Source organism: Physcomitrium patens, chromosome 1 (genome assembly GCF_059467195.1).
Source record: "Physcomitrium patens ecotype Gransden chromosome 1, ASM5946719v1, whole genome shotgun sequence".
Classification (NCBI taxonomy): Eukaryota; Viridiplantae; Streptophyta; class Bryopsida; order Funariales; family Funariaceae; genus Physcomitrium; species Physcomitrium patens.
Genome location: NC_143410.1, coordinates 21581065 through 21592705, shown reverse-complemented (window position 1 = coordinate 21592705; position 11641 = coordinate 21581065). Strand labels below are relative to the sequence as shown.

The following is an 11641-nucleotide window of genomic DNA, read 5'->3' as shown; positions in this document are numbered from 1 at the left end:
TAACATGTATACAGTAGGAAAAGGATTCAGAAATTCATCCATGCAAGTAAAATTTTCTGTTGCTTCCAGTCTCCAAACTTGGCTTAAGAAATTGCACTCTGATAGGATGATATTCACTCACTGTCAGAAAAAGTGTCTGAGGACAAAACATCATACAACTACAATGAATAGGCACTTTCAATACAGAAAGTCAGCGCTTTTGAATGTGTAGGGAAGACAACCTATTAATTACGAAATTTCTGCTTTCGAGAGGGTTCTGGCAAAGAGGTATACTTCAACACCCTTTCCAGCAACACCACATTCACATTAAATTTCTCTGCAAGTGATTTCACGTCCATCGGCTTCTCTTGCACCTTTTCACCTTCGGCACGAATACCCTGGAAAAGCCTTAGAGCTTCCTGAATTCCTGCAATGTTGAGAGTGCCCGCAGCTACCACTTTCTCCTCGTCTGGACCGGTGGCAGCTGAAGTGCGCCGATTGGAAGGCCTTGGTCGGCGAAATTCTGCGGTCACCTGAGCCTGCCCACGCAAATCGAACAAGTTTGAATCCGCCCGTGCGACTGGAAGGCTTCGAAGACAAGCACGCATTCTCGAAGAGTAAACTACTTTCAATTCACGGAGGTACATCACTACTATGGTCAGCTGTGAATTCCTAGCTATCACAACCCACCACAATCCCCAACGAATGCCCAAGTTCACTGTCGCTCAATCACAAACTTCTCTGCGAGCTAATAGAGTCAGAGGAATGTCAGAATTTAATTTCTAAGCATTTCTAACCTATAAGCTCCACAAATGACTGGAATATCCATTGTTGAATTTTTAAATAAAAGGAAGACTCGGTCACATCTGGTGGGGTAGAACCCTAAACCCTTCACCAGATAAAAATGTGGAAAGCAATCGAGTGGACGTGTTGGATTCATCTTCTTTCAACAAGCCATTGTTGAAGTTACCTATTAACACAAGATATTTCTAAGAACAGAGATCTTGATACAGTTTACCAACTAGCGAGTCGGCGAGAAATTTTGTATTGTTCCAAGACAACACTGTTTGAAAATTGAATTTCTGCGTCGCCACTGTGCAGTTAGACAATCACAAAGATGGAACAGAAACGTTGCACTTAATCCACTTACATTGCCCATCTCTTGAGTTCCACCAGGCCGTGTGCTAATTTTTCCCACCACCTGCTGCACCATCGCTGAGTACCTGGGATCTCCGCGATTCCACTCCCCCGGAATTGGCATTCCTGGTTCAATAATGGGCTCTGATTCATTCTCACATTCAACAACGTTAGACAACTCACAATCAACCACAGGGGTACAGCCACGTAACGTGTAGTGACCTTAACTCAGCGAATCTCTAAATTGAAAAGTCGGCTTCCGTTGCAAAATTGAAAGAAATCCACAATACCCAGATGCGAGCTTCCGATTCTACATCGGAATCAACCAAAAGTTCGTCCACTCACGCGGCTCTGGAGCCTGTGGTCGCACTTCGACGGACTGGCGGGGCACAGGCTGTGGAGGTTGCGATGGCGGCGGGCGAACAGCGGTGTCGATGTTGGTGTTGTTGGCATGATGCTGGGGAGGAGGCGCTCTTCGCAACGCTGCTGCTGCTCCTCCTCCCGAACCTCCTCGCAATTTCTGCAGAGCTTGCCCCATCTCAATAACGGGAACTTCCCCCACTTAGATTAATTGACGATGCCAACAACTCTACTCGCTCCATGCATCTCTCATCCACTCACTCCTCTTTGCAATTAGGTCCCTGCCTCTTCAAAAGCTGGCCATACAGCAACCAGACCTACACTTGCATGTTCGATACAGTTTAACAACACTTTCTCAAGATGAGCGTGATTCGGGATTACTCTACATTAGGCAACAACACACCCCGACATGCCAACTCATCCACCCAAGTCCCCCATCCACTGCTCATTGCAAACCTAGGTCGTTTCCGTCGACTATAGCCCCGTCATGGACACGAGTACAAGCCAGGTTCTTAGAAAGTCCAAATATCTGAATTATTAGAATAGAAAAAGACTAAGAAGAGAGAAAAAGTTGCCATGCTCTTCACCGCAACATGTTTTTTTCTCCTCTCAACCGAGCCCCTGTAAGATTGCAATACTGCCACTGTCGCTCTTTGACATTAGATCTGCAAGCTTTTACGATACATGTGCCTTGTGACAATAACGTTGGGAGCACATGCTTTGATATCTGAGGAATGCCAAATTAGATCTGATTTCAGTGGAACCACGCAAACCTTGGACTGTTCTTCAGACTATTATTGAGTAGGGTTTGGACTGACGAAGACAATCTTTTCGTCTCAGGAGACAGACAAGTTTGCTGGATCTAGTGTGTAGGAATCCAGGTGTGAAGGTGTTTCAGAGATCCTCTTCTGGGAGTTTCAGAGATCGTCCTATGCGCACGAATTAGCTTGAGTTAGTTGTTGGGTGCGCTGGCTCGACGGCCGAGTATGTGGGTGAAAGAGAAAGATTGGTATTACTGATTAGAACGCCGGTGGTTGTCATGAGGGATATCTAGCAAGCGAGCAATCCTTTTGTGGGCCCCTCGAGTGCGTGGTATTTTGAGTCGTTGTTGGATTAGATTGTCTATACGCTTTTGTTCCTCGAGACTCAATTTTCTGTAAAAAATGAAAGCAACTGAAATCCAAACCTTTAGCATTGTTTGGGTTTCACATAACGTGAGGCGAGATCGAAAAATAGCAGTCGCATTCCCGATCTCTTGTATTTGTCCGTATGCTTTTGTTTCTCTTGAAAATGTGGATCAAGTGTCATTTACTTACATTCTGTGGCTTATGTGTAAGAGTTGCAATGGCTTCTGATGTTCATGATGCACAAAATTCATTTTTTTTTCTCTTTGCTTACAGTAACTATCAGGAGTCCTTTGAGTTCATTCCAGTGCTCTTTCGAGATTGCTCGAGTTCCACCTCCGACTTAGACCTAGATTGTTTTTGGTGGAATTTATCAGGACGTGGCGACTATTTTTAAATGACAGCGCTTCTCCTTTATGCAAATTACGAGGGGATGAGTAACAAGTTCGGGAATGCAGCAAAAGGTTTTGACAAGATCTGCAGTAAATTAGTTGCCACACCGAAACATTGATCCTGGCTTCAAGAGTGGTCCTCGGTATTAAATATGGAGCTCGGTGTGATAACCGATCGTGTCGATCCGAACCAACCAATTTCCGAGACTTTGCGTCTGCTGGTATCTTCTACGTGCTTTTGGTGTGCTTGAATTTCGATTGCTATGTTATAAGAACCCTATCACCAGGCGTTGTTTTTCGCCACTGCCAGATCACAACCATACATTCCATTCTGGAGGGCTCGAATATCTCGAAAGTTGTGCTCCAACTAGATTTGGCTTTGGTTTAGGATGATTCGTCTACCAATTTTTAAGATAGTATCATGCTCAGGAGCTTGCATTCTAGAGTTCTGAGCAGTAGTTCGGAAGGGACCGAAGTTAGCCACTCAGAATGTTTGATACTTGCTCAGATGAGGTTATGTGTGAAGTTGGTGTATTATCTGTTTTCTGCATGCATCAAAGTTTTTCAAAAGCAGCAACTCTGGAATGACAACCCTTGAAATTGTTGGCATCGGCACAGAACTTGTATACTGGGCCAGATGCTGTTAGCCATGAAGTTGCTAATTACGACAACATTACAGTTGAAGAAACCATTGAGACTATTGGTATTTCACTTATTTTCTATGCCTTCTTCCATTCTCGAACTTTTGGGTTATACAAATGGCACTTTTTTGCTTCAGGGGGACGTGGTATTTTTGATATAGTACTTGTACGTGCGTTAATTGTATTTCTTCCTGAGCTTAAGCTTTTCTTAAGAAGCAGCTTCCCTATTCGGGTTTTGACTCTGAAATTTGTCGGAATGTTTGTTCAGGATTCGGCAAGTTTCAGATGGGAATCCTGACTTACACCGGCCTTGCTTGGCTGGCAGACGCTTCAGAAATGATTCTGTTGTCTTTCATCGGTCCTGCGGTAAACTGGTTTTTACTAAGAATTTTCTAAGGTTTATATGCCAATGCTTAGGAATGAGCAATCGGTCTGTACTCGAGGTTTATTTTTGCGTTGCACAATTTTGATCAAGTGGTAGCTTCTTATCGGATTTTGCTGAGAATGCGAAATGTTAATTGCAGGCAAAGTGCGAATGGGGGTTGCCTTCATTCCAAGAAGGCGCCATTTCGAGTTCAGTGTTTGTAGGAATCTTTGTGTAAATGCTATTACCTATCGTATGCTTCATGATTTTCTTTTATTGGAATGTTTGCCAATCTCTGCTTCAAGATATCTTATTCCTACTTTTTCTATTTCATTTTGTATTACTGATGACAAGGCTTGATACTTTTACAATGAATTATCAGGTGAACTTTCTAGCTGTATTTAAACTTGGTTACTGATACTTTAAAGCTCGTTGCTACGCAGGGGTGCTTATATATGGGGATTAGTGTCTGACATTAAAGGACGCAGAGTTGGTTTTTTGGCTACAGCTGTTTTCACTTTTTTCTTCGGGTTACTAAGGCAAGTTTGCCATGAAAACATGTTCATCTTGTCATGGAGGTGGATATTGATTTATTGGATTTTTTTTCCATCTATACTTATTCTAAGTCTTTCTATTCAAAGGTGTGTCATTGTAAGTATAATAGGAGCGCACTTACCATCTTTCTCAAGATTAGGTTCTGAAGGTAGCTTGCGAGCCTGATGTGAACTTTTAGTTGATTGTTGTTCTCTGAATAATTGTGAGCTTGTACATCTGATCAATGTTGGAACATATGGTTTCTTAATTGCAGCGCTTGGTCTCCAACTTATTGGTTTCTTCTTCTTGCTCGGACACTCGTTGGTTTTGGACTTGGTGGCTCATCAGTAAGTCTTAAAATAAAGTGTTTTGAATGACGTCCATTTTACATCCTTAAGCAACTTATAAAACTATCGTGTCGACATTTAAGAGTAAGTTAGAATTTTTGATCTGGAGATTTGTTTTTGGAACTGAATATTCGTGGGTCTAATCTGTATGCAATTTTTGTTGTAGGTGATCTTCTCCTTGTGTATGGAGTTTTTGCCAGCTTCCTCTAGAGGTTTTTGGCTTGTTTTCTTGAATGTCTTGTGGACGGTAAGTGACAAGACTAATTTAATTTGCTTGCTTGTTAACTTTTAACTGCTTATACTTGTTTTTATACATGTACATTACCTAGTATGCTAGAAAATGTTGTCTTCAAATTTATGGATAGTCATTTCGTTTCCTGCTAGTTTAGGCCTAGTTGTTATTGGCTACCTTCTTTCTAGCTAATCAAGCCAGCAACATTTATCATCAAAATTTCTCGCGGTTCTTCCCAAGCTTAGTTTTGAAACGTTTTGAAGAATTGTTTTGGATGTGTATCAGGTGGGCTCTGTATCATCAGCCCTCTTGGCTTGGGTTATTTTACCGAATCACAGTTGGAGGTCTGTAAAATGATCGCATTTATTAATTTTCTGTATTATAACCACTACAGCAATGCACATCTTAATTGTTGTAAACTTCCTATGCTTTTGTAATTTATGAAAAAGAACAGTAATGCTCTGTTGACAATGCTCAACAAGCAAGACTTGACGTTGATGAAAACTGCAAAATTTCTCCAGGATATTAGTAGCAGTTTCTGCCTTGCCATTCCTGCTGTTGCTTGTTTTCTACTCATGGGTTCCTGAGTCTCCTCGATATTTGATGGTACGCTTATCACAAGCCTACACTACTTTTCTTTGCAGTTTGATAGAGTTGAACTCTTCCCCCAATAGCGTCTAGCAGCTGATTGCAGGGGGGGTAGTCTTAACTCTTAACATCAACTTTTGTTAGATATTTAATTGGTTGTGATTTATCTCTGTAAACAGGTCAAAGGGGATATAGAGGGAGCACGGGAAGTCTTAAGACAGGTCGCATATATCAATGGAAGATCCTTGCCTACTGGCAACCTCTCACTTGCTAAGTCATGTCATCAAATTAACAATGGTACAATCTCAAATTTTGACGAGGTCTTTTTTAAGACATTCTGCCGTCACTTCAAATTCCTTATAATTTGAGCCGCAATCGTTAATTGAAATGAGGCCAGTCTTTAAATGTGCGCCTTTTTTTTGGTTTTTATGTAACTGATAGATTTTAGTTTCGACCTGGTTTTATTTTACAGGTAGGTTTTTATTCATCTATTGTTGGTTTGATTTAGTTCCTAATATGTCCAATTCATTCAGATAAGGTGGCCTCGAAGGTGAATACTCCGAGTGACAGTCTTGATGAGGTTCGTGGCGACACAAATCATGGTGGAGTCAAAGGAGCCTGGTCCATTATTCAACAATTGTTTTCTCCTGAACTGAAGCTAACAACAATCCTCTTATGGACATTCTTTTTCGCCAATGCTTTCACCTATTATGGGCTGGTGCTCCTGACAACCCAGTTACCCGTCGAGTCCCACGATGAGGTTGTCTCCATGGACGCTGGGTGTATGACAGACGGTAGGCCAGGAACGGACGTTGCAAGCTACAAAGCAGTTCTAATCACCTCTTTGGCGGAGCTCCCAGGACTGGTATTGGCTTGCCTGACAGTTGAACGTTACGGTCGGAAGGCCAGCATGGGAGCTCTTCTCCTCGGAACTGGCCTCTTTGTAGCCCCTCTTTGGAAACCTCTCTCGGAAATGGCTACCACCACACTCATGTTTGGAGCTCGGAGCTGTATCATGGGTGCATTTTCTATTCTGTGGGCTTATGCTCCGGAGCTCTACCCCACTAAGCTGAGATCTACCGGCCTGGGTTTCAGCAACTCCGCCGGTCGCATCGGTGGTTTCTTGTGCCCCTTCGTTGCCATAGAAATGATGAAAAATGGTCACAGGGTAAGCTTGACCAGCTGTTTTGATGCCTTTTGCTTCGTTGGTTTCTTGACTTGGCTTGACCTTCTCCTTTTTTGTGCTGAATATTGAGGCAGAAGTCGGACGAGGAAGAGTTGCCATAATCATGCAACATAAATCTTCGTTATTTTTATTTTTATTCATCTTTGAGTGGATTCTCCAAGATTTTGTGCACCCCTGACTTGATGGGCTTGTTTGGATGCAGATACTTTCAGTGACTCTTTTTTCTACGGTTCCTTTGATCGCAAGCATAGCCACGTTGCTCTTTCCAGTCGAAACCAAGGTATTCTCCTGTTAAGATTTTTCATTCATTGTTATTGTTGTTATATACTTTTTTTCCATATCAATTGTATGGTAACCTCAACTCTTCCTTCAACGTGGTTTCTTCTTGCAGGGGCTAAGGTTACCGGATGACATACAATCGCACAAGCCAGGAGCTTCCTCTGAAGATCATTTGAGAATTTGATTTATTTCGTTACTATTTGCTGTATACACTGTAGAGGGATTTGTTTGAAACATTGCCACTGAACTTTAGGCGGCTTTTGAGAAGCAGTGGCTTCAATATCCTATCAGCATTAGAACGCTGAAGACCTGTGCGTTGTGTCCACCAAAAGTCTTGGATTCATGGTAGCACTTGGTTTAGTGGCATGCCAGATTATTTGCGCAGACAAGGTAGTTTTTCCTTGTAATTTATTACATCAGTTGTGTTGCAATCAATACATTCATGAATCAGTTTAGCACACTGCTAAGTTTCGATGTGCATCCCGTATTCTTATGAGTGGAGTGGTTTGATGTGAATGTTGCCACAAGGAAATGAGCGTATGTGAAACTTTTATTTTGTTAAGTTCAAGGTAAATGAGTTGATGTTGGACCATCTCATGGTTTTTAGTGGATACAGTATGTGGTGAGGCTTGGCAGCACAACAACGTTCTTTTAAAAGATGTGGAAATCCTTCAACAATTCCTGTTATACATTTTATCTTTTCATTTGTCATTGGATTTGGCAAGAGGATGTCACCATGTGACTGGAAGTGGTTGGGTGAAGGTGGGATCATGTTATCTAGATGAAGAGCACCTCTCTAAGCTGCTGTTTCAATAGGAATTATTGTATTTCTGAAAAATATATTTTTCTTGTTTTTCTATAAATAAATTTGATGTAATGTACATTTTTCAAATTATTAGAAATCATTGAATTCATTCCATAAAAAGGACACAAAACTTAGTAGCTTGAATCTTATAAATTATGGAATAAAAAAATATAAAATTACACATGTATACACATATTAATAATAAGAAGAAAAAAATTGTAATTTGTTTGCAAATTAATACAAAAACCACATTCAACATATTTTATTGGATATACTATAATATGATCATCTATAAAATAGATATAGTCATTTTATGTATTTATCAAAAGAACTATTTTTCACAACATATTATAGGGTGCTGAAATGTTTTTAGGTTAAATTGATGTTTATAGTTAAAACAGTTATTATTATTTATACATAAATAATAGCATGACACAGTTGATGTCAATAATCATATTAGAAATAAAAAAAGGTGCACACTTATTATTTTTTGTTGCATTAAGAGGAAAATAAAGCATGATTTTTAAAAGTTTTATTTTTATTTTTTTATGTTCATTTGATTTAATCTCCCACAAACACTTCACTCTAGTGGTAGAAGGGGCATCAACTTCTTCTATATTCCCAAATCATTAATTTGTTCAATTTGAACAAACTTGTTACCCAACCTTTTCCCCTCAATTTGATGCCCACACATAAACTTTCCTCCTAAATATGGACCAATTTTCCCCTATCCCACTAACAAATTACATTATGTGGTGACATGTGTTGGCTCACTCCTATGGGATCCTCAATCCTTAGTGAATTTTTTTTAGAATGCATCCTCTTACTCAGACTCCCCCTGAAGGTTGGTTGTAAAAACGCCACGGACACTCTGTAGAAAAACACTTTTCATCGTCATAAGAACATGAAACCATCACCTCTTTCTGAAACTCCTACTGACACACACCCAATGTGGTATTCCACTTGCTTTGCTGGTGCATTCATACTTCTGATGGGTGATGATGTGATTTGAAAGCTTTTTGTGCTGCCAGAGATTGGACGCGATAGACCTCCGTAAGAGCGGAGACCTCTCACGGTCCTCTCAGTCTCTCTGTTAATCGACAAGCTCACTTACAACATGAAGGAAAGAAAGCCCAAAATCTGTGGGTTCTTGGAAGTGTCTGCCGCGAGGATTCTCTGTTGCTGCGCTAGGATGCTTCGAAGAGTGGGAGAGGTAACGCCCGTTTGATTCTGATGGGAATTTAGTTTAGCAGATTTTTGATGTAGATTCCAGGTTGAGAGATTTTTGGAGAAACTCTTCGAGCTGTGGTGGGTTGCTCACAAGAAGGAGCCCTGCTCTTGAAGCGGACGAGAAGCGGTACATTCAGGTCACATTGGCTGTAAATCCTTGTTTCAAACCTCACAAGTAATCTAAAGGAAGTTTTTTGGCTCATAACGATAAACACTCTGGTGAGATGTGGCGTGGGTTTCGTTCCTAGAAATGTATGACCCAGCACATGCTCAGAGACAATTCTATCTCTTTCCCACACAAAAACTTGTTGAAGCTTTGTTTCTCGAGCTGTGCAGGGCTCAAACTGCTGCAAGAAGGGATACAAGCGTTGAATTATTCTTTGAGTGAAGCACTCGCAGATGAGCTTTGTTATTTTATGGTCTCCATCTCAAGAGAAGTTGCAGTTTGCCTTGCCATGTCTCCATGGCTTCGTGGGGAAGGTTTGCCCTTTCGTTTTGTGTCTGCGCATGGTTAATTGATTCAGGGGTATGGTTTGATCATGTTCTTGGCTCTAAACTTAGTCCCATCACTACTATTCGTCGGTCAGGGTTGTAATGCGTGGTCCATCGTCGGAGCTACTTTCCACTTCCCATCGAAAGCTCTCATTCATGATGCTCGAAGGTGTTAACCTGGTCTTTTACATGCCTGCAGGACTGTGGGTTGTCCCTTTAGCTGGAATAGGCTCCTAACCGTCCAATGTTAATTTCTTGGTCGACGTCATTCGATGTGAATGCTCAAGACACTGAACGATCAAAAGCTCCGGATATTTTAAAACTTCACTTCGCACTGCCTGTTTTCTACTGCACCTGGATTGAACAAACTTCAAAACGCTGTCCTTCTCAGAAAGAACCACGAATTGCAACTTCTTGGCATCACCGTGATCGTCCACTGTGCGAATTTGAGGCTACTAGGCTGCGCCTCATCTTACCACATACTAGTTAAATTGCTTCAATTCAGTGACTTTGTTTGCCAAATTAATGTCCGTGGCATCATGAAATTGTTGTCTAATCTAAGCAGAACCACGAATTGGAAAGGGGGGGGGGTGTTCAAATTTAAGTGAAGCTATTTCGGCATGTGAGAATGTTGATTCGATATTATCAGGGTTTATAATTATTCATGGCTTGAGGTTCTGAGATTGATTGTTATACTATGAAGATTTGGTGGATTTTGAAATACAGTCTAGTATTCAAGTTGTTGAGTCACACTTCATGCTTTAGCGATTTAAAGTTGCAGATGAAATAGTTTACTGACAAATTTAATGATATCTGAAGCGGCTTCAGATGCAAAGATCTCAGGTCTCCGTTTTCTCTGAAAGGCTAGCTTTTGGAATGCTGAGGACGGACTGTGCAGCATTGCATGGAAGGGTTTCTCCACCAAGCTTTGCTTCAATGCGGAGTCTCTCTTACCACCAGCAGAAGTGTTCTTGAACGGCTTTATTTGAGTTCACCTGCATTTTGTTGTACACTTTAGTGTACCCCCAATTGGCTGTCGTCAAATATTTACAAGTTAAAGCTGCGTCTGAAGGATCGTCACTGGTGATTACGGACCTGATGACGACCATCAGCATTATTTCCACAGACAGTTAGTACATTCCAACTATGTTGGGGATCACGTGGGCCGCGGCATCTTACTGATTCAAACTCTTCAAAATATGGCTGCGACACAGTTCCTTGTGAATATGTTTGATGAACCTAATTCAAACATGAGATTCTGAAGAGAACTAGTCATGGATCTCGAAGAAACTAAAGCTGATAATTGATGCAGGGACGGAAGCAAAGTGGTTTGCAGACTATTCTTATTCTTATTTTGGTTTTGGCTTCTTTGTTGGAGTCGTCAGCAATTAGTTGCAACTTCATTGAAAGAGGGTGTTATTGGCATGATGAGCTTGTAACCCTAGAGTGATTCCTGTGACACAATACCCTTCAATTCAAACTGAGATACATGGACTTGTTTGAATCTGTATGCTTGAAAGCATTTATGCTTGTAATATTTCGAGTAGCTTGTGTTTAGTACGTGTAAAAAAAGGTCAAGTTGTTCTGAAGTGTAATCCGACGCATTGCGCCAACTCTTTGTTGAAGTTAGGGCACACATTTGAATGGGATTAGCCACGTGGTTGTCTTTTTAGAATGATCCGTGTGACGCAGCTAATCTTTATACACCTTAGTACACCAGATTTTAATATCTTCCTTCTCAGTGACACCTTTCAGTAATAATGAGGTGAGAATAGCTATACGATAGTGAGCGTCCACATAACACAAGACGGTGAATTCGATTAGAGATATGAATTCGAAGGTTTTAGCGTAAGACCGAATGTGTTTGGAGGATTTTCTCCAAACAAGAAGAGGATTGTTTCTCATCGTGTAGCCTACGGCACTGTCAACCTCTTGTGTCGCACCACCCCAC

The 11641-nt window shown here is 41.1% G+C and overlaps 2 protein-coding genes and 1 long non-coding RNA gene across 7 annotated transcripts; 2 read left to right on the top strand and 1 right to left on the bottom strand.

Annotated features, from left to right (window-relative positions):
- Positions 1–52: 52 nt before the first annotated feature.
- Positions 53–1943, bottom strand: LOC112295903 (uncharacterized). The gene is made up of 3 exons (XM_024547973.3): positions 1462–1943; positions 1130–1260; positions 53–518 (listed from the first exon to the last, which is right to left on the bottom strand). Exons 1-3 carry the CDS (start codon positions 1652–1654, stop codon positions 225–227), a joined length of 618 nt encoding a protein of 205 aa, XP_024403741.1. The 5' UTR covers positions 1655–1943; the 3' UTR covers positions 53–224.
- A 23-nt stretch (positions 1944–1966) lies between these two features.
- On the top strand, positions 1967–7641 carry LOC112295442 (organic cation/carnitine transporter 7). Of its 5 annotated transcripts, none has more exons than XM_024547427.3 (14): positions 1967–2099; positions 2978–3213; positions 3611–3695; positions 3902–3999; positions 4158–4231; positions 4441–4536; positions 4806–4878; positions 5045–5125; positions 5396–5454; positions 5632–5716; positions 5878–5995; positions 6232–6866; positions 7087–7164; positions 7276–7641. In XM_024547427.3, exons 2-14 carry the CDS (start codon positions 3145–3147, stop codon positions 7345–7347), a joined length of 1623 nt encoding a protein of 540 aa, XP_024403195.1. In that variant the 5' UTR covers positions 1967–2099; positions 2978–3144; the 3' UTR covers positions 7348–7641. The 5 variants fall into 5 exon arrangements, with proteins under 5 accessions (XP_024403195.1, XP_090109449.1, XP_090109439.1 ...); XM_090253323.1 differs by lacking the exon at positions 1967–2099 and adding an exon at positions 2100–2357; XM_090253313.1 differs by lacking the exon at positions 1967–2099 and adding an exon at positions 2115–2561.
- A 1491-nt stretch (positions 7642–9132) lies between these two features.
- LOC112287305 (uncharacterized) lies at positions 9133–9688 on the top strand. The gene is made up of 2 exons (XR_002971229.3): positions 9133–9335; positions 9535–9688. It is a non-coding gene; the product is annotated as an uncharacterized LOC112287305 (long non-coding RNA).
- The last annotated feature ends 1953 nt before the right edge of the window (positions 9689–11641 follow it).